At 42.1% G+C, this 27,945-nt stretch overlaps 1 protein-coding gene across 1 annotated transcript in view; it reads right to left on the minus strand.

Moving 5' to 3' along the window:
* Positions 1 to 918: 918 nt before the first annotated feature.
* TRIM8 (tripartite motif containing 8) overlaps positions 919 to 27,945 on the minus strand; it is a 119,622-nt gene continuing 92,595 nt past the window's right edge. The window contains exons 2-6 of the mRNA XM_040361886.1: positions 24,086 to 24,181; positions 14,961 to 15,194; positions 14,325 to 14,356; positions 4,838 to 4,953; positions 919 to 3,050 (exon numbers count right to left, since the gene is read on the minus strand). Of these exons, the coding sequence (XP_040217820.1) occupies positions 2,443 to 3,050; positions 4,838 to 4,953; positions 14,325 to 14,356; positions 14,961 to 15,194; positions 24,086 to 24,181 (1,086 nt within the window). The 3' untranslated portion in view covers positions 919 to 2,442. The remainder of the gene's footprint in view (positions 3,051 to 4,837; positions 4,954 to 14,324; positions 14,357 to 14,960; positions 15,195 to 24,085; positions 24,182 to 27,945) is intronic.

The following is a 27,945-nucleotide window of genomic DNA, read 5'->3' on the forward strand; positions in this document are numbered from 1 at the left end:
AGTTGTGCGACATGAGAAATTCCATTGAAGTGAATGGGAGCCGTCTTAATGCACACTACTGAAGTCGCTCCGACTTCAGAAAAGGTTCCTGTACTACTTCAAGGCGACTTCTAGGCAACTTGTACCCATTGATTTCAATGGAAGTTGCCTCCAAAGTCGGATCACTGTCTTAACTGAAGCAACTTTACAGGAAGAGAAAATTGTTTACTCAGGCAAACCCCTCCCTCCCACAGAGCTGATTATTCTGTGATTGGCCACAGCCAAAGTCGCCTGTCCTGGAGGCAACTTTAAGTCGCGTTGTAAGTTGCTCCAAGTCGCGTTGAAGTCGCCTTGCAAAGTCGCGCTTTAAGTCGGGTTGCCCCTGTGTGAACCGGCACTATGAGGCGCCTCCCTCCTTTTTTATACTCAGTTGTGACATGATGCTACTCTTGTATCAAGACATTGCTTGTATATCAAGGCAAAACTTATTAAAACATTTTGCTTGTCTTGCAAAACGCTCTCAAACCAAGGTTTTACTGTATATGTATTGTAGACATAATTGGGAAGCATTGCTTATTTTATTTGCCCCTATATGTGTGGAATCCATCAGTCAAAATTTCAGTTTCTTTAGAAATGTCACCATGTTCATGCTTTTTTCTATTATTTTTTTTGTGTGTTTTGGTATGTACTAACATGTATTGTACTTGAATACCTTCCTAAATAAAGACCGTTTTCTGGTTGAAAATAAATATTACCACAGATCTTCAGATCAGCCGTACAGCTTAATAAACTAGTTCCTGTGTAGTTGACTCCGGTCCCTTGAGAGTGTCAAGTCTCAGCTGATAAAATGTATAATTCTAGCACTTTATCAAGATCATTTTCCATTCAATTATAACAGCACTTTACAAAATCATAATAACAGGATACAAACTCATTGCATAGTTTATAAAAAGATTTTTTTATTTCATTTTTGTTGTTTTGACCAAGAAAGCGGGACTGCTGCTTTAAGAGGAGCGCGGTATGATCATTTCACCTCCAGATCCAACACGGATATAGAAAAATGCAAGAAATCACAGGAGCGCATTATCTGCTGTTTGTCATGCAGTATTTGCTACTTCCAATGCTCAGTTGTCCAACTGGCGCCCATCTCGTCAAAAGTGCCTTCCCAAATGTATTTTTTTTTTTTTTAGCCATTAGAGTCCCTTAGCAACATACAGTACAAAGTCTTATTGCTGTAATATTACAATATGGCATTAAATGGTTCATTAGTTAATGCTGCAGAAAAAAAAGAGAGAAAAAAGTGCTTGGACCTTAATCTGTACATACATACACTTTGTATTTTTTTTTTGTTTTTTGTTTGTTTTTTTTATTACATTTGTGGCACTCCAGAAATGATATTTGTCATCTATAAAGCAAAACCTTCCACTTTTAAGTGAAGAAAATTTGAATTGCACTTTTTTAACATGTATTTGGAATGTTAAAAAAAATAAACAAAAAGTTTAAGATTTTTTTATTTTTTTTAAGCTAAAAGACCATTTACCATGTGGGGGCCTACAAATTCATGTATGTATATATATATTTAATTACCTTGGTCCATGAGACTGTATACTGAAGATTATTTTTTTTTATTAATTTTTTTTAACCATTTTACCGATTTTAAAGAGTTACATATAGGATTAAAAGTTAAAAAAATTACCCTGTATTTCTTCTTCCTTTATTTACAACATGTATCTTTTAACGCATCTGCCCCTGTCCCTGCAATTTTAATTTCCAATGTATTAAAAAATATAGTCTTATTTGATAGGGTAGGCTTCAAGTAAAGGAGCAGAACAGAGAAATATTAAAATTCCTCTACTGTTCAAAGTTAGAACATGCAGTTCAGTGCTCCAGTTGAGTAGAAAGTCCATTACTGCATGATTGAAAAGCTTCACAGGAGCATGCGGATTTTCTGGGGAAAAAAATGACCCCCGTTCCCTTTTTCAGTGCGCGTGCACATTTTCTTCTAATCTTTGTATATTTACACGTATCTTCAAAAAAAACAAAAAAAAAAACAGTGTCTATATGATAAGTGGCCTTTTAACTTAAAACTCCTATCACATGAGACGGTTTATTTCTAAAGTAATACAGTGATCTAATTTGAAAAATAAAACACACACAAAGGAAAAAAAAAAAAAACTTTAAAGGGTCATTTAGCACAAATGATAAAAGATCAGCAGAAGTCTTCAAAGCACTGGAAAAAATATGAAATCACTGTCTCTTCAGGTGGGAAAAGGCATACACCATAGTCCAAAAATGTATTGGGGAAAAAAAAAAAGCAAAAGTTATGAAACAATCCAATGGTAGCTGTATTCAGGAGTGGAAAGGTCATCCACCGCTAAACAAGGCTGGGGTATTCTGTTCCAGGTTGAGGGTGTCTTTTTTTTTCTATAATGCATATTTATCAAGGCTTGCTTGCTCTAAGACTTAACTGGTGACATAATGCTTAGTGGCTGGCTGCCCATAGACCCTGTAGAAATCCTGGCGGCCATGCTGCTGGGAAGCATCAATCCATTCTCTCACAGCGAGTCCTGGAAGAGACTGTGTTACAGATGGGGTGGGTGGAAGAGGATGAGAGTACTCCTGGGAAGAGACTGTCCATGGGAAGTGGCCAGACCTGGGATACGGCTGGTGTCCACTGTGATTGGACACCGAGGAGCAATAACAGTTGTCCACAGAGCAGACCAGGATCTTGCGTCCTCCATACTGGGAAAGGACAGACTGCTGAGATGAGGAGCTATTCGGGTAGTGGGTGGGGTTGAAGACAGAGTTGGAGTGGACCGGCTGTGGGCCACTGGGAAGTCCTACGATATGCTGAGTGGAGCTGCAAGGCACCATGGGTTGCGTTGACTGGCCCTCACCAGTGGAAGAACCCTGGCTTATGTACTGGCCGCTAACAGTTCCTGGTGCCGGGTCAAGGAAGCTGCCTTCAGGGAATGCAGTTGAATGCTTGCGCTTTTCTGCCCCTGAGCTGCTTACATTGCAGGCGTACATAGGAATGGTCTGCAGGAATGGCACAGGTGTGCTGAATGGACCTAAGCAGAAAATGAAAAATATATAAAAATAGTATAGTGACACACACTACATCCACATGTGGACACAATCAAGAGATTACATTTGCTGTTTAAATTATACATGTACATCACAGTAGCAATATTTGCAGAAAACATATGTATATTGTGCTTTGTGTATAACAACACGGCACAACCTGACAACTAATAGCTCCACCAAAGTCTATGCTGCAAGGTGAATTAAATGCTGTGAAAAAAGATACTGTCTGAAACCTTTAGGCCTCTTTCACACTGGGCGGATCAGTAATGATTCGCCCCGTGCACCTCCGTATGCTCAGCGGGGATCGCTCCCACTGAGCCGGCGGGTGACAGGGCGGTCCCCGCACACTGTGCAGGGACCGCCATGTCTTTTCTCCGCTCCCCCTATGGGGGGATCGGATGAACACGGACCGTATGTCCGTGTTCACCCGATCCGATCCGCCAGACGAAAGGAAAAATAGGTTTTTCCTCCGTCACACTTTGGCGGATCGGAGCGGGTCGGATGTCAGCGGGCATGTCACCGCTGACATCCGCGGCTCCATAGAGGAGCACGGAGCGCCCGTACAGGTCCGCAAAAAAAACTGACAGACGGACCTGTTAGACTTTATGTACGTTAGCAGATCTGAAGCTTTTGGCGTTTAGGAGCTTTTGGCGCCTTTTTTTTCCAAAGCTCCTAAACTCAACTTAATGTCCAACGTGGGAGGAGGAGTTTAGAAGCTGCTGCGGTCAGGTGAGGTTCAACCTCCCTCTCCTGAATGCAGAAGAATGGTGTTCAGGATAGGAATGTTTTGACCGATGGCTGTGAAAAAACACAAAACGTGGCAAGTTTTCGGCAAAATCGTGTCCTGATTTTGCATTTCCCCAAGACCATGGTAAATGTGGGTAGGGTGTACATGAAGCCTTACAGTCACTGCATCAAGTAATAACACATGCATGCTGGATGATGATGCAAACTCGGTGCTCATGTTAAAAGTAGAGAACTTTAGTAACACCTGGATGTGGAAGGTGTATCTAAAAGAACAATTGAAAGGATGAATGCCCAAAGTGCTGCAGACCTCCCACTTGCCGATACTTACCTTTGCCATGCACCTGCAGATCCATTCTTCTGCTGTACCAGTGCCCACAAGGTATGGGGGGGCATGTGACCTCCTTCCACTATAAAGCTCTCAGGCCTGAGCGGTTAATTACGAGGCCTAAACATTGTCACTTGAGGAAAGGGAAGAAGTATTAACCCCGTGTGATCTCTGACATCATCTGATACGGAGCTTACTCAAGGTTAAGTCTCCCGATGAATGAATGGAGCAGCAGGGGAGTGCAGTGACAATGATTATCAGCAGGTTTGGGTCATTCTTTTAAGAGAACCTGTCACTTTGCGCTGATTTGCCCAAGAACAAAATCTCATTACATTCAAACTGTTGTATATTGCCTAGCAAAAGAAACACTGGCCTTCTATATCAAGTATCTAAAGCAGGGGTCTTCAAACTACGGCCCTCCAGTTGTTCAAGGACTACAATTCCCATCATGCCTAGTCATGTATGTGAATGTCAGTGTGTTACAATGCGTCATGGGAAGTGTAGTTCCACCACAGCTGGAGGGCCGTAGTTTGAAGATCCCTGATCTAAAGGGACAAAACTTTATGCTCCTTGAAGCATCCCAATAGATTTTATTTTTTTAGTCTTCTGTAATGATGAAGCGATAAACTCTGACAACACAGACCAGTGTCTTTGGATCATATCAGCAGGCCTTGTGCAAGGAAGAAAACTACACAGTACCTTCCAGCATCTTCCTCAGTTGTTTCTCTTTCTTGGCAATTTCTGTCAGGAAGAGTTTGGAGTTCAGATGCCCGATTTTGGGTGGAGGAAGGCTTCCCCCGGTACAGTTCTGAGTCCTGTCATATGAGAAATACAAAATCACACTGTTACCTAGCATATACAAATCGTATGGTGCATTGAAACCATTTCCACAATCACATTCTGTGTGCTGCCCTGCAGGAATACATTGTATACATCAGCTATTAGCAAAATCCAGGCCTATTTAAAACCAGCAATGGATTCTACTATTAGCAGGACTCCGCTGTGTTTTCTCTATGCCATGGTCACATTTTCCAAGTTCATAAAATGCAAAGTGTGATTGTGGTGTTTTTCAAAGTGTTCTCTGCATAATGCATATCACTCTGTGATATAAACGGCTCTCCCCCTCTGGCACTCCTTCCTCCCTTATAGAATGAATAAGGTTTTATCTTGCATCAATCATGAGGCAGGCAAAGCAAAACATACATTGCTGTGCTTTCTAAATAGGGTGGAATATTTGTTTAAAAAAGTTATATGGCCATATTGCTGCTTTATAAATAAACCCCTTACAGTTCTTGGATTGTTAAAGTACTATACCTTAACGTAAGTAATAACCGCCTATGCATAAAAAAAAAAAAAGGCCACTAATAACATTAATTTTATGTATAAAACCACCTGTTTAGAAGGTGAGGGAAATAGGTATTTGATCCCCCTGCTGATTTTGTACGTCTGCCCACTGACAAAGAAATGATCAGTCTATAATTTTAATGGTAGCATTTTATAAGTATTTGATCCCCTATCAGGCTGGGTTCACACTTGTCCTACATTGGGAGCTCATGTCGCATGACATGTGAAAATCAATGTTTCCCTATGGGAGCCGTCTTAACTGGTCCGACACAAGTCGGTCCGACTTTGAAAACGCTCCCTGTACTACTTTGGTCCGACATTGATCCTACTTCAACCCATTGAATATCATTGAAGTCGGACCAAAGTAGGAGCCTTGTCCTTACCAGACATCCGACATGTGATTACAGCAGCAGTAAAAGGAATTTATCTCACTCTGGGATTGTTTTGATTGGTCAAAGAACAAGTCAGACTATCACAAAGTCGGATCAAAGTAGTATCCTGTTCATGAAAGTCGGATGGATGTAAGACCGATGTAGGATCAATGTAGAACCAATGTAGGACAGATGTCGCAGAGCAAAGTAGGATGAAAGTCGTACTGCTGTCGTATAGTATAGTGTGAACCCAGCCTCAGGCTGGGTTCACACTACTACACTACTTTCATCCTACTTTGCTCTGTGTTCAATGTTTCCCTATGAGAGCGTCTTGTAACGTCCTACACAAGTCGGTCCGACTTTGAAAATGCTCCCTGTACTACTTTTGGTCCTACATTGATCCTACTTCAGGCCCATTGAATATCATTGAAGTCGGACCAAAGTAGTATCCTGTTCATGAAAGTAGGATGGATGTAGGACCAATGTAGGATAAATGTAGGACCAATGTAGCAGAGCAAAGTAGGATCAAAGTAGTGTAGTAGTGTGAACCCAGCCTCAGGCTGGGTTCACACTACTACACTACTTTCATCCTACTTTGCTCTGCTACATTGGTCCTACATTTATCCTACATCCATCCTACTTTCATGAACAGGATACTACTTTGGTCCGACTTCAATGATATTCAATGGGTTGAAGTAGGATCAATGTTGGACCAAAAGTAGTACAGGGAGCATTTTCAAAGACCGACTTGTGTAGGACCAGTTAAGACAGCTCTCATAGGGAAACATTGATTTTCACACGTCATGCTACATGAGGCTCCCAATGTAGGACCGTTTGTCGGACAAGTGTGAACTCAGCCTTAAAGGGAATGCTCCTAATCACAGCTTGTTACCTGTATAAAAAGCACCTAGAAGCAATCAATAAAGCAGATTCCAATCTCTCCACTATGGCCAAGACCAAAGAGCTGTCCAAGGATGTCAGGGACGAGATTGTAGACCTACACAAGTCTGGCATGGGCTACAAGACCATCGCCAAGCCGCATGGTGAGAGGGTGACAACAGTTGGTGCGATTATTCACAAATGGAAGAAACACAAAACAACTGTCAATCTCCCTCGGTCTGGGGCTCCATGCCAGATCTCACCTTGGCGTTTTAATGATCATGAGAATAGTGAGGAATCAGCCCAGATATACATGGGAGATTCTCGTGAATGATCTCAAGGCAGCTGGGACCATAGTCACCAAGAAAACAATTGGTAACACACTACTCCGTAAAGGACTGAAATCCTGCAACGCTCGCAAGGTCTCCCTGTTTAAGAAAGAACATTTACAGACCAGTCTGAAATAAACATCTGAATGATTCAGAGGAGAACTGAGTGAAGGTGTTGTGGTCAGATGAGACCAAAATCAAGCTCTTTGGCATCAACTCAACTCGCCATGTTTGGAGGAGGAGGAATACTGCCTATGACCCCCAAGAACATCATCCCCACCATCAAACATGGAGGTAGAAACATTTTGCTTTGGGGGTGTTTTTCTGCTAAGGGGACAGGACAACTACACTGCATCAAAGGGACGATAGATTCTTGGGTGAGAACCTCCTTCCCTCAGCCAGGTCATTGAAAATGGGTCATGGATGGGTATTCCAGCATGACAATGACCCAAAACACATGTTCAAGGCAACAAAGGAGTTGCTCAAGAAGAAGCACATTAAGGTCTTGGAGTGGCCCAGCCAATCTCCAGACCTTAATCCCATAGAAAATATGCAGAGGGAGCTGAAGGTTTCAGTTACCATATGTCAGCCTCGAAACCTTAATGACTTGGAGAGGATCTGCAAAGAGGAGTGGGACAAAATCCCTCCCGAGATGTGTGCAAACCTGGTGGCGAACTACAAGAAATGTCTGAAGTCTGTGATTGCCAACAAGAGTTTTGCCACCAAGTACCAAGTCATGTTTTGCAAAGGGGTCAAATACTTATTTCACTCATTACAATACAAATCAATTGATAACTTTTTTCAAATGCGTTTTTCAGATTTTTTTTGTTATTGGGTCTCTCACTGTTAAAATAAAACCTACCATTAAAATTATAGACTGATCATCACTCTTTTGTCAGTGGGTAAATGTACAAAATCAGCAGGGGATCAAATATTTTTTCCCCTCGCTGTATACACTATATTACCAAAAGTAATGTGACGCCTGTCTTTACACGCACCTGAATTTTAATAGTATCCCAGTCTTGGTCCGTAGGGTTAAATATAGAGTTGGCTCACTCTTTGCAGCTATAACAGCTTCAACGCTTCTGGAAAGGTTGTCCACAAGGTTTAGGAGTGTGTCTATGGGAATGTTTGACCATTCTTACAGATGTGAATTTGTGTAGCCAGGCACTGATGTGGACAAGAAGGCCTGGCTTGCAGTCTCTGCTCTAATTCATCTCAAAGGTGTTCTATCGGGTTGAGGTCAGGCAGGCCAGTCAAGTTCATCCACCCCAAACAATAAGTAATGCACTCACCCGCCATGGCCTGTATGCACGCTCACCACACAAGACTCCATTGCTGAAGAAAAAGCATGTTGAAGCTCGTTTAAAGTTTGCTGCACAACATTTAGACAAGCCTGTGAAATACTGGGAGAATATAGTCTGGTCAGATGAGACCAAAATTGAACTCTTTGAAAGCCATAATTCACACAATGCTTGGAGGTCAGGTGGCACTGCACATCACCCCAAGAACACCCCCATACCAATAGTGAAGATTGGAGGTGGGAACATGTTGTGGGGCTGTTTTTCAGGATATGGTACTGGCAAACTTCATGTGAAGGAAGGATTAATGAAAAAATGTATCAAGACATGCTTGATAAAAAAACTGCTGCCATCTACCAGGATGAGGAGGTTGAAATGAGGGTGGACATTTCAACAAGACAATGATCCCAAACACAAGGCCGAGAAAACTCTTAATTTGTTTCAAAGAAGGAAAATTAAGCTTCTAGAATGGCCCAGCCAATCACCTGACTTGAATCCAATAGAAAATCTATGGAAAGGACTAAAAATCACAGTTCATAGAAGAGGCCCATGGAACCTTCAAGATGTGAAGACTGTGTGGAAGAATTGGCCAAAATCACACCTGAGCAATGCATAGGACTAGTTTCTCCATACAGGTGGCGTCTTGAAGCTGTCATTACCAACAATGGATTTTGTACAAAATATGAAATAAATTTAAGTCAGCGTGTTCAATACTTTTTCCATGTGTCATTCCATTTTATTACACATAACTTAATTTCTGAACTTATTTGTTTTGGTTTCTTTGTATGTATGGATTGCATAGGTTGTTACTGACATGTGGTGAACATTTCATGTCAATAGCACCTTTACAAATACACTCCCCTAGAAAAATGGGGGAAAAAAGGGAGGCTGATATGCTGACATCATCGCAGGGTACCTTGTAAGCGGACAGGTATCTGCAAGCCGGTCGGCAGTTTTTATGAACGATCTTATTTCTGCTTTGTGTAAGTGCAACTTTTACCTTTTTCTAAATTTGTATCTAGTCTGATTTACACTATGGAGAGTTTTCTCAAATCTTTGGGCACATGATTGATGATCTTGAATGTCTGGAGACCTGAGCCTAATTGGTCAGCCTTCTATCGTACCCCTATGAGCTGCAACTGGATATAGATCCGGTGAGCGATCTACAATACAGGCTTTTTTAAACTTGCTTTTTGGTAAGCACACAACTTATGCAGTGGAAGTGCACGAATGGTGGTGTCATCATTGAGAGTTCACTCTTTCTATATCTACATCTATTCATCAGTGGTGTTTTCCATACAGACTTTGTGTTTATCTTTTTGGGACTATTGGATCATTCCTTTAGATCAGTGGTTCTCAACCTGGGGGTCGGGACCCCCTCGGGGGTCGAATGACGATTTGCCAGGGGTCACCAAATCCTGGGCTGTTGCCGAAGCCCGCACCGCTCTCCCAACCTTTTTGCGGCCACCCAGTAGGGCTGTCCCTGAAACCCATGGCTGCCCACCAGGGCTGTCTCTGGAGCCCATGGCCGCCCAGCAGGGCTGTCCCTGGAGCCCATTGCCGCACAACAGGGCTGTTCTTGGAGCCCACAGCCGCCCACTCAGCCTCTTTGCAGCCACCCATTCAGTTCACGGCTTAGCTGGGGGGCAGAGACTAGAGGTCAGCTAACTGGTGAGGAATGTGAAGTGGGAGGGGCTTGAGGAGACCCTAGCTGCTGATTTCGGCATAGGTGTCACTGCTACGAGACACCACAAAGTCAGAGACACAGTGAGTAACACTACCTGTGATTAGAGTTGCCATTAAAAATCCCCACTGCAGTTCTCAGATCAGATGTCCTTGATCAAGAGCACCCCAGCAGATGACCTTGATCAAGAGCACCCAAGTTGGCTGATCAGAACTCCCCCCAGCACTGCCACTGATCCCACCCCCCACCAGAACTGACGCTTACCCCCCCCCCCCCCACCAAGGAGTAAGAGAAGGAATAAAAATAGAGAATACATGGAAGGGAAAGGAAAAGAGGGGGGGGGACAAAGAAAAAGGGAGAGAAAGAATAAGTGAAAGAACAAGAAAGACGGCTAGAGAGAGAGGGATGGGGGGAAAAAACAAGAAATTAGGATGGAGAGAAATAAAAGGGAAAGAAAGGAGAACAAAGAAAACGAGAAGTACATTCTAAAATGACACATAAGGGGTTTTAATACTGCACGAGTGGGATGGACACAGGGAGAGCTAAATGTCTGTGGTTTAGGGTTGAAAATTACTTGTCTTGCCTTGGGTGCTGACAACCCACGCCACGCTTTACTGTTAGGGGTCCCCACAACTTGGGAAATTTTATCAAGGGGTCACAGCACTAGAAAGGTTGAGAACCACTGCTTTAGATCCTCTGAGAACTGTATTTATTAATGTATTGGTTTACAGGTTGAGTGGTTTATTCATATGTTTTTCACCATGATCACTGATTTTTTTAACGCAGCTTTTTATATTATTTTGTTATTGTTGGATGTGTATATCTCACAGTTTTTAACTGCTGCTGTTTTTTTTTATTTTCTTTATTTATTTACATTAGGTTAGTGCGGTATTTTTTCCATTCTATATTTAGAAATATATTTACCTAGAAAAATGGTTGACGTGTTCAATACTTATTTTTACCGCTGTATATATAATTGCTGTCCCTGTCTAATCCAAAAACATACTGGTAGGTTAACTGAATCCCTCCTGAATCTGTCCTAATGTGTGTGAGCGTGGTTGGGACATTAGGCTCGGGAACCCCATAGTAATTTAGGGGTAGTGAACTGCTCTTGCATAACTAGCATTTGACCCATGAGTCACAGAATGGCCTGTTTCCATGATAAACTTCCAACACATGTATTTTGCTTAAATTGAATAACAAGCTATAATAACGGTCTTGCGATGGATAAATAAGGCCCCTTTCACATGTGCAGACCGTATGTCCGCATTTTCATCCATCCGTTGCGGATGAAAACGGGACATACATTGGTCCCTATGTGATTGCGGGTGTCAGCGAATGACCATTGGCTGACACCCGTAATCACCCGCCTCCGCAAAGCTCCGATTTTTCGGACGGAAGAAAATCCTATTTTTCTTTCGTCTGGCGGATCGGATCGGGTAAACACGGACATACGGTCCGTGTTCATCCGATCCCCCCATAGGGGAGAGCGGAGGAAAGACAGGGCGGTCCCTGCACAGTGTGCGGGGACCGCCCTGTCAGCCGACGGCTCAGCTGGGATTTTACGGATCATCCCCGCTAAACTTTACGGACACACGGAGGCGGATCAATACTGATCCGCCCCGTGTGAAAGGGCCCTTAAAGAGCAGAAAACTTTAGTTTACCTGGAGAAAATGCTGCTTTACGATCCCCTCATTAATGACCACATGCTGATAGCCCCTTCAGCAGAGATTATATAATCAAGTGCCTAGGCTTATAACATGTGGTCACTACTCAAGGGATTGTGGAGCAGAATTTCTGACAGGAAGGTCAATAATTTTAGCCCTTCTGTTATAATTGATCCCAATAATTAATAAATGTAACTTTATATATACATGCCCCCTAAAATAAATTCTACAAGGTTCCCTCTAAATAATTTCCTTGTCTGGGTTGGACTCAGATAAATTGTAATCTTTACAGCCAAAGAAAAAAAAATGAAGGTAATCACCAACACTTATAGAGTTGCCATTCTAGCTGTTAATTATTGAGATGCATTAAAAAAAAATCTGAAAGTTTGCATCTGCAGGCAGAAAAACTAAATGGCCATACATAACAACACAGAGGGGGTCATTTACAAAAGGCAAATCCACTTTGCACTACAAGTGCAAACTACAAGTGTAAAGTGCACTGAAAGTGCACTTGGAAGTGCAGTCACTGTAGATCCGAGGGGGACATGCAAGGAAAATATTTTTTTTTTAGCTTGCACATGATTGGATAATAAAATCAGCAGAGCTTCCCCTCATTTCAGATCTACCCCTCTGATTTACAGCGACTGCACTTCCAAGTGCAATTTCAGTGCAATTTCAGGTGCACTTTGCACTTGTAGTGCAAAGTGGATTTGCCTTTTGTAAATAACCCCCTTGGTTTATTAGTGCCCTGCAGCAACCCATTGATCTATTATTTATTAGTTTTTTTACTTGCATATTAGTTTTTTTTAGCTACTATGACTGCAGAAAAGTTGACAGGCATGTCCTATAGTACAAAGAGTGGTGCTGCGCATTAGCCCATGGAAACCAATCTTGAGAAGAGGAGATAAAGGCCTGATATGATCAACATGTATAAATACTATACTTAAGTGGTTCATATAGTGAACTTGGTGATGAGTTATTCACCTTAAGGTCATCACAGAGGACAAGGGGGCACTCTAAGTCTGGAAAAGAGGAGATTTGGCCATACACTATACGAAAAATTGGTCGAAATCCGGTCGTTCAGACAGTTTGTTCGTTTTTCGAACAGTTAATGGGCACAAAATCAATACTCGTTGGGACGTTTTTGAGCCGAAAAAACGAAGGACAAGTTTGGAAATTTTCTGCCGAACGAACGATAAATTGAAAGGTTAATGTGTTTCCCGTCCGAACTTTCTGTACTAGGTATATGTAAAAAAAACTAAACAAATTTGTTTTATTTATGTCCACTGAACGATTTATCGGTCATTACATGATGGCACTGTCGTTTGCGCTCACGGCCGAACGTTCGTTTTTCGAAAGTTTGTTTGTGCGATTTTTTCGTATAGTGTATGACCAGCATTAGTCTCCAAATACGGAAAGGCTTCTTCACAGTTAGGCCTCGTACACACGACTGAACATGTCCACTGAAACTGGTCCGCGGACCAGTTTCCGCGTACATGTCCGATCGTGTGTACGGCCTAGCGGACAGGTTTCCAGCGGACAAAAGTTTCTTAGCATGCTAAGAAACTTGTCCGCTGGAAACCTGTCCGATGGTTAGTACGACTCATCGGACATGTCCGCTGGTTATGACGTATAACCAGCAGCCCGAAATCCTGTGCATGCGTCGAATTGATTCGACGCATGCATGAAAGCATTGAACTTCCGTGTTAGAGAACGTCGGTGTCTTCTACGTCACCGCTTTCTCTGTCCGTGGGGATTTTGGTCTGATGGTGTGTACACACATCAGACCAAAAGCTCCCAGCAGACATGTCCGATGAAAACGGTCCGCGGACCGTTTTCATCGGACATGTTCGGTCGTGTGTACAAGGCCTAAGAGCTGTGAAAATGTGGAATAGACTCCATCAAGAGCTGGTTTTGGCCAGCTCAGTAGATCGTTTTTAAAAAGGCCTGGATTTTTTCCTAAATGCACATTATATAACTGGATACTAATCTTTATAGGTAAAGTTAATCCAGGGAATAGCTAATTGCATGTTGGGGGATCAGGAAGGAATTTCTTTCCCACGCTGGAGCAATTTAGAACAGGCATTATTGTTTTTTTTTCTTTTTGCCTTCCTTTGGATAAACTGTGCGTATCGGACTGTACAGGTATGTATTGAGGGTTTTCTATTTGTGTGTTTTCTTCTTTTCTATTTTGGTTGAACTGCATTGACTTGCTTCTTTTTTCAACCAAATTATGTAAATGGCAGACATCAGAAGCTTATCTTGGTTTACTTAACAATCATTGCTCGTTGCATTGTTTTTAAATCACAAATGCCCACATATGATTTATATTACATTTAATACTAGATAGCTTATTTATTTGATTATTTTTTCTTGTATATGGATTGTGAATTACTGCCCATACTTTTCCTGCAGAGCATATAGTAATCACAAGTCTCTGTCCATTATATAGCAGTATAAAACTTGGATATTGGCTAGGAAATGCTTTCTGTAGACCTCTACCCTAGTTCACTGTCCTCAATCACTGAGAATAAACAATGCAATCTAGCTAGGAAACACAAGTAAACAGCACATGCTGTACACACTGACTCATTGCAAATGCTAATCTTACCTGTCCATCAGGATTTTCACAGACTTTGTATTCTGCAAAAATAGAAAGACACTTACTGAGAAAGGTTATAATGGTGCAATGCAGTTGAATCTTTTGACATAATATTTTACCTATACTCATTTTATAAAACCAAAGCACTGATACCCTGACCATTTAAATAGTACCCAAATGACCTGCTTTTGCTAAAGAAATTGGTCCTTCGGTGCCAAACACAGTTGTGACCTCAACCAAAGGCGCTTAGCGGACCGAAGGTCAGGCAGAGCTAGATGATTTTGCTTTCCAGCAATCTGGTCCTCTCTTTCAGCAGAGATAATATGACCAGTGATCCTACATTTTATCACGTGACTATCTCTGTAGACACCAAGGGCAATAGTTTCAATAGCAAATGTATTGCAACATGCATTTTTCCATTAGTTATTATTATACAACATAGTTGGGATACTGAAGTACATTCTCCCCTAAAATGGTGTAGGATGTCCAGCCTTCGCAGATGAGAACTATGGGACTCATGGTTCCATAACTAACAAATGAGGGTTGTCTTTATTGTACTAATTAAATCATTAAACTCATTAAATCATCACTTGAAGCTTCTGAGCAAAGTTTGGAAAATGCAGAATATGAGATGGCCATTCATACCTTCATGAAGTTGATGTCCTCTGTCTTGTCAAACATGACCTGTACAGAGCTCAGTAGCTTTTTGGCTTCTTGCATACGTTCATTTAGCTGAAGAACTTGGGCTGCATTCTCATTGCAGAATTTGGCTTGAGCCTTATCCAGAACATCCATGGTTTTCCTCATATCCTCATCCAGAATCTGATGCAATCTCTCATACTGCTGTCGGACTTCATCCTTCAGCTGGTTTACCTTTTCCTGGGGAAGAAAACAAAGCTTATATTACTAATCAGCCTGAGTGTAGACTGCTGACCTAACAGATACCAGATACTGAACAACTGGGAAGCGAGATGTGATTGTATGAGAGCTACACTGACATATATTTGTATCTCTACTAATATACTCTACCTGTACCTCTACTTTATCCCTAATGCTTCTCTAGACCCATGCAAACTATAGGTATTATTACCCTAAAATAATACCAGTTTCATGTAAGGCCCCATACTCACGACCAAACATGTCTGCTGAAACTGGTCCGCGGGCCAGTTTCAGCAGACATGTTCGGTCGTGTGTGGGCGCGAGCGGGCCGAATTCCAGCAAACATTTGCCCGCCGGGCCTTTTCCCAGCAGACAAATATTCCTGGACTTGTTTTAAAACAGTCCGCTGGAATCCTGCCCGCTCGGACATGTACGGTCGTCAGTACAGACCTACCGTACATGTCCAGGCGCCCGCCGTCCCTCGCATGCGTCGAATGACTTCGACGCATGCGTGGAAGCATTTTAAAGGCGGGCCGCCCACGTCGCTGCGTCATTGTCGCGGCGACACCGCGTCATCGACGCGGCGACACCGCGGACACGCCCCGCGTATTGTTTACGCGCGGACTTCTGTACGATGGTGTGTACAACCATCGTACAGAAGCCCTCTGGCAGACATGTATGGTGAAAACGGTCCGACGGACCGCTTTCACCATACATGTTTGTTCGTGTGTACCCGGCCTAAGATGTAGCCACCACTTCATAAAGACCTGGAGATTGGGACACACTAAATCAACTTGGAGACTCTTAAAAAGTTAGAAAGCGTTAGAACCACAGTAGACATGGGGGGTCTCAAAACCCTCTGTTTTTAATGTGAATTGTTAGAAAGGGTCAACTTGGTTTGTTTTCAGGCTGGCTGGTAAGTGTACTGGGAAATTGTAGTTTCTTTGTGATGTGCATTGTCCTTCCATGTGCACCTTCTTACTGCAAAGGCTAGTTATAGGTTGGGGTGGTTGCCATCTCTTTATATAGCATATATTTTTTGAGGACCTGTTCTTGCAGACTACAACTGACATGGCAGCCCAATGAATCAAGCCAAATATCTCTGCACTTTAAAGCTAATCTAATCTCAAGAACGAGCCTTTAATATACTGCACCTTACTAGACATGGTGGTTTGATTTTTTTTCAGGCTTTTTTCCCCTTTTATTTCAACTGGTGATCCTGCCAATGATGCATTTCCTGTCCTAGGGCAGTGATGCTCATTCACAGGACAGTATCTATGGAGGAGCAACACTTCCCCCCCAAGAACAGGGTTACACCTTATGCCCCGTACACACGATCGGAAATTTCGACAGCAAAAGTCCACTGTGAGCTTTTGAACGGAAATTCCGACAATGTGTATGCTCCATCAGACTTTTTCTGTTGGAATTTCCGCCAACAAAAGATTGAGAGCTGGTTCTCAAATTTTCAGACGGAAACAATTCCTATCGGAAAATACGATTGTCTGTAGCAATTCCGATGCTCCAAATTCTGACACATGCTTGGAAGCATTAAACTTAATTTTCTCGGCTCGTCGTAGTGCTGTACGTCACGTGTTCTTGGCGGACGAAAGTTCAGAGAACTTTTGTGTGAGCGTGTGTATGCAAGCCAAGCTTGAGCGGAATTCCGTCGGAAAAAACATCCAAGGTTTTTCCAACGGAAAATCCGATCGTGTGAACGCGGCATAACTCTCTTCTGTTCTGCAAAACATAGGAGTAAGGTGTTCTGTAGACCACAGAGAGAACTGAGAAGGCTAAGGCCGCGTACACACGGCCGAGAAACTCGACGGGCAAAACACATCATTTTGCTCGTCGAGTTCCTTGTTCGGCTGTCAGAAAACTCGTCGAGCCAAATGTTTCCATTGCCCAACGAGGAAATAGAGAACATGCTCTCTTTTTGGCTCGACGAGTTTCCCGGCGGGTTTCTCGGTGAAAAGTGTACACACGACCGGTTTTCTCCCATCGAGTTTCTTGCTGAATTCTGCCGAGAAAACCGGTCGTGTGTACGGGGCCTGACAGTCATAGAGGCAAAGAGAACAAAAAATGAGAAGGCCAACAGTTACCAGACATAGAGGCAAAGAGCACAAGAAGTTATCAGCTCACAATATTTTTTAGGATCACAATATAGATATAAAAGGGAAAAGGAACAGATGTTAGTTGTTTGGGTTACATAGATTTTTAATAAATTAACATACTGTACGTGGCAGTCATATCAGACAACTTAATAGACTGATATACTATATGTAAGAATGATTATTATTTGCAAATCCCAGTACTTGCTTCCTAAACTGGTAGTCAATGAGGCATGATTGCTTGCCGATTTAGGATACACAACCACTCTTAGGATATAACAGTTTGGAAGCTTTTCTTTTAAATTAAAATGCAAGTGATATAGCTTGCCTGAATGAATATTTCTGTCCAGTGAGCTGGTGTTCATAAGAGGCAGTCGCCCAGATTAGCGCTCTGTCCTTTAGACACAGACGGGATGAGTGACACACTGCAGTCTGTCATGCCATCTGTGTTTGCGGATGAGGCCTAGTTTATCCACACACATGCCAGCATGACACCTGTTGTGTGCAAATTCCCTGTGTACAATATAGTGATCCTCTCTCTAGTGAGTGGGCTGACCATAGACCAGAGGCTGTTATAATAAAAAAAAAATCTTCTAGTTACACATTTATATCTACTTGCGTCAGGATTTCTGGAATGACTTCATTGGCTGAAACCTAGGTTGGCTACATTCCCTTGTTTCATTATATTATGACCTTTTTATGCAAGTCTGCAATGCGTAATTGAATATTTAATTGCAAAGACATAAGATATTTGTTTTAGAAAAGGTGCATGGACTTGTGTAGCCACACAGACCTGTACTTATAGTATGACATAGTAAAAGCATTTGGGGAGAAACCACAAGTTCACAGAGCCTGAGACATGGGCTTAGTTGGGCTCTCTTTTCTACCTTAATCGCCAACACCATCCACCGTGTGCAATATGCTGCAAACCACAGAGACACCCATATAGCTGTGAAGGGTTGCCAACTCATCTTTTTAATTACAGACTCCTGAGCTGCTTAGGTTCTCAACTAGGAAAGACACAGAGTATCTAATTACCCACAGAAGCTATCTTATATAGGCCTACAAGAAAAGGAACACTAGCAAAAAATGTCCTGATTTGTTGAGCGCTGTTAAATACTGAATTGTTATGGATGTACGGAGTTCAGCGGCCTTGGGAATGCTACGTATAGAACAGCGCACATAGCGCAGCAGGTTGTGGTATGTAGTTTGCTGTTACAATGGCAGCAAGTGGAAAGTGCGTCATTATCTAAGCAACGATCATGCAAGATGCCACCTAAAGTCTATGAAAATGTGGCTTGCAGAAACAGGCATCATCGAAGAGAACCCTTCATCCACAGGGACTGGTTGCCCAATGTTATCCAAGCTTCACAATCTTGGGATGCTATTAAAAAACACACCCGTGATGATAAAAAAAAGTGCATTTCTAACCCAATTTAGCAGAGAAGTGCATATAGTGATGCTGCCCATTTTCATATATGATACTTTGGAAACGCACAATCACCACAACTCTTCTATGGTTCTTCACTGCACTCGCCTTACAGAAAAGTTTAAGTGAAACTCCAGGCAAAATATATATTTACTTCTTTAGCTGCCAAAGGATTTGTAAGTTTAGTCATTCTATGGCTCCCAGGTCTACTTGATATATAAACCTTCGTGTTTTATCACCTTAACGCATCCTATGCATTAAGGTGAAAAAACACGTTGCAGTGTCCGGCCCCCCGAGCCCCATTTTACTTACCTGAGCCCCGAATTTCCGTGGGCGGGTTCCTGCGTCGCTCTCTCCACAGCTTCTCGGCTCTTCATTGGATAGATTGATAGCAGCACAACCATTGGCTCCCGCTGCTGTCAACCAAATCCAATACCGCGGGCGCCGGGGTGCGGGGCCGAATCATACACTTGGCTGCTATGGACGCCAAGTGTATAACACGGCAGTGCGCCCGCAAGGCAACCCCCTCGGGAGAGAGCTTCCCAGAGGGGGTCAGCTATTGCAGGTTAGCTATTGAGGGACCCCAGAAGAGGACAATCAGGGCCACTCTGTGCAAAACGAACTGCAAGGTGGAGGTAAGTATGACATGTTTGTTATTTTCTTTTTAAACTTGAACCTTAAGTACCACTTTAAGTGAAACGTCAGGCAAATAGAAAAAATATATTTACTGTTTTAGCTGCAAAAGGATTTGTAAGTTTAGTCATTCTATGGCTCCCAGGTCTACTTGAGATATAGATATTATATATATAGCTTTATATATATATATATATATATATATATATATATATATATATACATATACACACACATTATATATATATATATATATATATATATGTATATATATATATGTATATATATATATACACATATATATATATATATATACATATATATATATATATATACATATATATATATATATATATATATATATATATATACATATATATATCTATATAGATATATGTATATATGGGAGTACTCAAATATAAGAGAAGTTCACTTTCCTTTTTAATATGTTAAGTCTTATATGATTGTTACAATTGTTATATTTAGAATATATATACACATGTATGCATGCTTGTAACTTTAGGAAGTTGAGTATTAATTACATTACATCTGCCAGTACCAATAGGATTGCTTGCAAAAGCTTGTGGCGAATGGCGTAGTGATTTCTATTGATTCCTACATCTGGACCTGCACATGGAGGATTGACTCTCTTCCTCATCCATACCACTAGATTCGTTTGAAGTGGGCCATTCAGATAGGTCTCTCTGTATATATTGGCACCTCAGACATTCTATCATGTACGGAATTTTCGCACACATTTTTTTATATGCTTTTATGAGATTTTAACTATTCTGTTGAATAAATTTTGTTTATTTTTTATACATATGAGTACTTCTTTTTCCATACTTGGGATTATAGGTGGCAAACATTAAAGTCCTATTTCCTGTTTTTTGTTCTTTCATGTCTTACATGGATGTGGTGCCACAACATATGGGTTATGTTGCTAAAGTTTAAACTTTATACAAGTTTAGTCATTCTAGTGATACTCCTTCTGGTCACGTTGCTGATTCTATGATTATCATCGCTGTTTCCCAAGTTAGTGCCCTGTTCATTGAACACAAGAGATGATGCTGATTCACTGTCCAATGAGAAGACATAAGAAGCTAAATTACCGAACCATGAAGCTTAATGAGCTGCCACAAAGGTCATGGGAACCTGTGGGACACAGAAACGGCTGTAGCATCGTGCTAAATTTTACAACTGACAGCAACCTGTAGAGCAGGTCACTTTAATTTACATTTCCTGTAAAGAGCCTCATCTATCATGGAACAGTAATGAATTTTCCATCCTGTGGTTGTGCTCAATCAAGAATTGGCAATGCAACATATCTTTAAAGTGGAACTTTACTCTTCCAATCAACATTGATTTTATTTTAATCCTCATGCTGCTAGCATTAGTAAATAAATAGGAAAATATATCATTTACTTGTTTTAAACTTTTTTTTTTTTTACATTCCTTCAGTTTTTTCCTGGTTTCTTGCCTTGGCAAATGATGTCATACATCCTAGGAGTCTCCATGAGGGTCAACAATTGGGTTACTTTTTAAGTAACCCAGGAATCTTCAGGAGGGGAGGAGGGGTTTTCTTAGCTAAGCACACATGCATGCATGCATGCATGCTTGAGCTAAGGGCATATGGATTCCAGGAAGTAAATGCTACATGAATAATTTGCTCTTAATCAAGATGGTCGTGGCCAGAAATGCTAGAGGGTTGTTTTTCAAAGTGATTTCTCAGCAAAATAAACCAAGGAGACATGGATGGATAGGGGGGTTCACTTTAAATATTAAAAATGAATTAAAATAGTGTTTTTGGTTTGTGGTGCTCAGATGCAGTGAAGATCCACTTTAAAGAGAAGGCTGAAATGTATGGTCTACACAACAACCATCCATTCACAACAAAATGAAAGGCTCAGTCCACATTTCACCCAAAAGTGATACTTGGGTTATAGGCAGAGCTTGGTGGGGCAAGTCAACCCCTGGATTCTTAAAGGGGTTTTAAAGGTTCATTCTCTGTGCAAAACGAACTGCACAGTGGAGGTAAGTATAATATGTTTGTTATTTTTTTTTAAAAATGTAAACCTTTACAACCACTTTAAGCCTTGTACACACCAGAAGTTTTTTTTTCCTTCAACCCAGTAACGATTTTCCCCTAAACTAGAAGCTCTAATCTCCTTCATCTATCAAAAAATGAAGGATCAGTCATGGGGGACTGAAACTTGAATTGCTTTGGAGGAGGTTCTCGAAAAAATAATAGCACCTAAATCTAAAGGTATTGCAAAAATATATTTCTGTATTTGAGCTAACCCTTTTTCTTCAGGGTTTTCATGTGGTTTTACAGAAATGTTGGGAACTTCATAATAAGTCACCGCTGACTTTCAAAAATCAAATTAATGAAAATCAGTCCATGAACCATGCCGTGGTTATTTTAGATAAATGGCAATTTTTCTGTGTGGTTAGGGAGTATAATGACAGGTTTAGGACTACAAATGAATCTGAGACTAAAATAGAAGAGCATGAGAAATTACCAACCAGCATTTGCCTATCACAAAGCTGAGGGCTGCAGAGATTATACCATCTTTTTTAGGTGTTTTCCTACTTGGTCCTGCTCTGTCAGTGATAAAAAATGATAGTTGTATGTAAACCTCAACACTAAATGTATCGTATATATTCGAGTATAAGGCAAGTTTTTCAGCCCTTTTTTTAGGGCTGAAAATTGCCCCCTCGGCTTATACTCTAGTCAGTGTACCTGTCGGGTCGCGGCCGTCCATTTTTCAAAAGTCACGGCTTCCTCCTGGTCCGTGATAGGCGTTTGACACTGTGTTCCCCTACCGCCTATCACAGAGGTCCTCTCATCCTCGGACTTTCCCAGCAGACACTGTGTTCAGCCTATCATGGACGTCCTCTTGTCCGAGGATGAAATGGCCAGAATCTTACACTAAAGGATTCTGGAGGGCCATAATGGAAAGTATGGTCAAAGGTGGAGTTCTCCATACATTTACCAAGAAGGCAAGCTTCAAAGTGACAGCTCAAATTAATTGCATTTTCCCCAATGCACGCTCATTTACACAGTACATTTGCTGAAGCCCAATTTCTGTTCCTGGAGATAATAAGCTGATGCTCAACCCGCTTTCAGTTATGGATGATGGTGACAAAAGGGCAAAATGATTCAGAGGATAAAAGCTACGACAGGAATAATAATAATAAAAAATTCACTTAGAAAGCAGTTTGTGCAACATATGCAGAGGAGTCCATACACAGATCTTAAAAAACCTTTGCTGTGTTTTGCCGCGTACACACGATCGAGTTTCTCGGCGGTGAAAACACTGCCGAGAAACCTGACGGGAAAACCGAGGACCGGCTTGGTCCCTTTTCCCCGTGTACACACGACCGGTTTTCCCGTCAGGAAAACTGCTGGAGAGCCTACACACGGCCGGTTTTCTCGTCCAAGAGAAAACATGACAGTTTTCCCAACGAGAAAACTGATCGTGTGAACGCAGCTTTTGACGCAAAAAAATGGTCACATGCAATTGGCTAAACTGGATGTTTTCAACCAATGTTTAATTTACCTCTGCTTAGATGAGCAGATGTAATTTGAAGCTGCATCATAGAGTTGCATAAACACAGGCATTGTATGATTGGACAAGGGGTGTATAACCATCATGGTCTCCCTTTGTCCAGTCACAGACAGCCCTGTGTTGTTTTTAAAAATACAAGACGTTTTGGAATGGTGAAGCCACACAGTAAGTGACCCGTTGCGATCGCTGTGCTCTAACACCAACTGTCATTTTTACCAGCAGAGCTTCAGTGGTGACATCATAGTCAGAGGCTACATGAAAGAAACATCTTTCAAGAAAGAAGCAGCAGCCACCAGTGGGGCACACAAAAAATGTTTTCCCATACTTCAGCTTTAAATGTATCCCTTGCATAGTTGAGAGAGTGCAGGCCAAGACTAAAAGTCAATCATGCAGAGTTCTCATCTATGTAGTTCTGCTCCTCCATAGTCCAATCACAGGCTGGGGTGTATTCTTAACCAAGCTGTTCTGCTAATACAGTGGAATTCGAGAAACTAACTGTGCTGGCTGACAGTAAATGGCAAGACTGGATGCACGTAAATATAAATCCTTGGGCAGGTAAACCAGTTCCTATAAATTTAGTTCAACTGTGTATTTAGGGACTTGCCTTAAGTGCAACTTAAAGCAGAAGTAAAGCCCAAGTCTTTACTTGTACCTACTACTAAGCTTAAAATAAGGCTTACCTGTAGGTACAGTAAATATCTCCTAAACGTGCAACATTTAAGAGATATTTATTATACTAGCAGGTGGTGAGGTCACCGCCGCATGTGCACTGGGCTCTCATTACACGGCATTGAGCGAATCACGCCGAGGCCATCCTCGCGGCTTGACCAGTCAAACTGCCAAAGCCCACAAAGTCTGGGTGATGATGGAAGCCCCGTCAGTGGTGACAGCGCACCGCTGGAGGGCTTCATTCTAAGGTGTCTTTCATAATGTGCTAGTTGCCATGGTGCCATATGTGATCATGTTATAACACCAGCCATTTGATGGTCTGACAGTTTGGTGGAGAGCACAAGCATCTGTGACTGTTACTATTCACTGCATGCCTTAAATGTAACTGTTTTGGGAACCTGTTAATGCCTGGGAATCCTCAGAACTGACGGACTGCAGAGGTAAAATAGCTGCCTCTTCTACAAATACACGTGCACTGACCTCCACTAGTCTCTTGTCCGATTCCAGTTTGTACAGCTGGTCTTCAATGTCTTGTTCACGCTCCTCTAGGCGGTCTTGTTGTTTCATAAGCATTTTCTAAAAGACAGAAAAAAACAAGGATTTAGTAAAGAACAAAAAATTAACTAAATACTAATTATGCTTGTTGTGACTATTTATACACTCAACCAGATCTGGTTGCATTACATAAATACTGTTAGCTGTCTGAATGTGTAATATACACCTAAAAGATTAGTTGCGGCTTACATGTCACCAACCCAACCACGTTAGTCAGACTCTAAAAAACCAGCAAGAAAACACAATACACCACCAACCGACTCTCCGCTCCTTACCCCCGAATATCAGGACTGTATATACGTGGGGTTAGGGTGTGAAATAAAATGATTATGATGTGGTTAGTAAAACTAATACTAGTCATTACAAGAAAGGGACAGCTAATCACCCGACATTACTGTAAAGCATTAAAACGAACTGCAAGTGGATGGAAAATATGTCACGCCAGTAGCTGGTTTTCCTATAACAGAATCCCCCCATGCTATAATACCAAGGCTGGTTTTACCATCAGACACAGTAGGCTAGGCACTTTTTTTCCCCATCATCTGCAGAAATACAGTTTTTTAATATATTCTCACAACATGCACCTGGGTTAGGACAAGCAAAACAAGAGAATATTCAGGTATAAAAGATGACAGTATCAGAGGGGAGCTGCATCAAGCAGACCCCCCAGGAATGGAAATCTGTCTGGAAAGATCTATTAAAATAGCAATATGGCTTTAGCTGAAATCCTTCAATCCAAGTGCAAAATGGCCCAATAACATTTCTTTTTTATTCATGGAAACCTTTCCAGCAGGAAATGTGGGGGCTGCCATTGCTGATAATTCAGATAATTGCATGGCTGTCCTACGGCCCTGTATGCTTTAATAGTCTAAGCCACTAAAGCTGACATACAGTTACCAATAGATTTCCCTTATCCTTGTAAGCAAGCCAGGATTGGTGAAACGCGTCAACGAAGGTTGGTTTTCAGGTAAAGACAGTCACTTTTCTGACACTCAATAAACACAGCAAGAGGAGCAAAGTTTGGAGTGTGGCTGATATGTTTCCTCATATATGGATACAATTTCATGTTTCTTGTCAACGTGGCAAAAAATGATCCGTAGAAGGCACATCTGGCATCACCTGGCTCATCAAACTTTGAGCCGAGGATGGATTTTGCTGGCTGAACAATGACTGCAGATACATCAGATGCAGTCACTGAGTATTCTGACAGCCGGCACCAGCGGCAGGGGGGATTCCTTCATCCAGGTTGTTTAGTGTGGATGGAGGAATCTGTTTGATTCCTTTCATTTAGCTCACAGGCTGAACATAAGGAATCTATTAGGTGGATTCAGAGAGAGTTAGGCCGGCGTATCAGTAGATACGCCGACCTAACCTCGGAATCTGCACCGTCCTAAGTTTAAGTGTATTCTCAAACTGAGATACACTTAAACTATCTTAGGGTGCAATATTTAGGCTGGCCGCTAGGTGGCGCTTCCGTTGAGTTCGGCGTAGAATATGTAAATGCATAGATACGCCAAATCACGAACATATGTCCACCCGTCGCAGTAAAGATACGCCGTTTCCGTAAGAGATACGCCGCCTAAAGATAAACATGCCCCCTAGGTGGCATAGCCAATGTTAAGTATGGACGTCGTTCCCGCGTCGAAATGTAAAAATTTTACGTCGTTTGCGTAGGTCGTCCGTGAATAGGGCTGGACGTAATTTACGTCCATGTCGAAACCAATACGTCCTTGCGGCGTACTTTGCCGCAATACACACTGGGATATGAACACGGACGGCGCATGCGCCGTTCGTAAAAAACATCAATCACGTCAGGTCACCCTCCATTAACATAAAACACGCCCCCTCAGCCTAATTTGAATTAGGCGCGCTTACGCCGGCCACATTTAGGCTACGCCGCCGTAAGTTAGGAGGCAAGTACTTTGTGAATACAATACTTGCCTATCTAACTTAAGGCGGCATAGTGTAAATACGATACGCTATGCCGCCTTAAAGATGCGGCGGTCTTTATGAATCCACCTATATGTGTGTATGGCCAGCGACATTTTCAGATAAATAGTTAGTAGTATAAGCAGTATAGTAGTAGTATTATTATTATTATACACGACTTACAGTATATAGCGCCAACAGTTTACGCAGCGATTTACAATGTATAGGGGGGACAACACAATTACAGTACAGTTCAATACAATACAAAGGTACAGGAGGGCCCTGCTCATAGAGCTTATATTCTAAAGGTAGGGGGTGGTGGTACAAAAGGTAATAGCTGCAGAGAATGATTTGATGGGGGTAGTAATATAAGAAAATACAGATTTTGAAGAAAATCCGTTTTCCGCCCATTCATGGCAAATCAACAGGTTTTCTTTAGCCCCCCTTCTCGAACATACTATTTGCTCAGCATTCCCTCAGTCCCCTGCAGCTCCATTTAACATAAGCAGCTGCAGGAAATAATACTCAGTACTTCCAGGTATGGAGGAGCATGTGACACAGCTGAGTTAATGATTCTTGTCAGACCAGAAGTCCATAGCTCTGTGTACAACTGGCTATAGATATCTCGACTATCTCTTGTGCAGCCCTATGGGCCACCAGGGCCTCCCATGGAGCGAACTTTGCCCGATTTGGCAAGAATCTGTCAAAATTCGAGAAGAGTATGGCCAGTTTAAGTTACGGCCTTTAGTGCTAGCAGCTGAATGCAATGGATGAAAGACAAGTATGTGCTGCCCGGGAGGGCTAAGTTAGAGAAGCTGTTGCTTTAAAGGGGTTGTAAACCTTCGTGTTTTTTCACCTTAATGCATCCTATGCATTAAGGTGAAAAAACACTTTGCACTCTCCGGCCCCCCGTGCCCCTGTTTTACTTACCTGAGCCCCGAACTTCCGTGGGCTCGTTCCCTCGTCGCTTTCCAAATGGCTTGTCGGATCTTCATTGTTTAGATTGATAGCAGCGCAGCCATTGGCTCCCGCTGCTGTCAATCAAATCAATGACGCGCCGTGCCGGGGGGCGGGGCAGAGGCATACACTTGGCGACTATGGCCTCCGAGTGTATCACATGGGAGAGCGCCTGCAAGGTAACCCCCTCGGGAGAGAGCTTCCCAGAAGGGGTTAGCTCTTGCGGGTAGGAGCCACGAGAGCTGCCGTGGGACCCCAGAAGAGGGTTATCGGGGCCACTCTGTGCAAAACAAACAGCACAGTGGAGGTAAGTATAACATGTTTGTTTTAAGGAAAAAAAAAAACTAACCCATACAACCCCTTTAAACTGCATGGACAACGCACAAGTCCATTGCTGAGATGTTCTCCTTAAGTCTTGCAGTTTTATTGTTCACAGAATGAGCCGATGTTCACCAGGGTTATGTTACGTGGTAACCTTTTATGCAGACACTTCTTACTAGGGTGTTAACAAATGTGACTATTTCAAACATGTACAGCGTGTGCATTACTAAACAGGAGGGGACCCAACCTTCATCAGCTTGTGAGCCACATTCATACAATAAATAGTGTTGAGCCATGCAAATGAGTTAAGCACACAAAGAATAATGCGATTATTTACATTGTTTGTATGTTCATTTTTTTGCCAGTTTCCCTTTCCAGAGAACAGCTTAGGCTGGAAAGCAGATCTGCTGATATAGAAATTTCTAGCCCATTCCCAATCAGCATTCACTGTCAGGGCTAGTCTACACTTGCTTCAAAACATGGCTTCAGACACGCTTTGTTAAAGCTCTCTGAACACACCAGTCAAAGCTCATGCCACTAAATAAAATGGTTAGCTTACAGTCCTATTTAAACATTGC

Source organism: Rana temporaria, chromosome 8 (assembly GCF_905171775.1).
Source record: "Rana temporaria chromosome 8, aRanTem1.1, whole genome shotgun sequence".
NCBI lineage: Eukaryota > Metazoa > Chordata > Amphibia > Anura > Ranidae > Rana > Rana temporaria.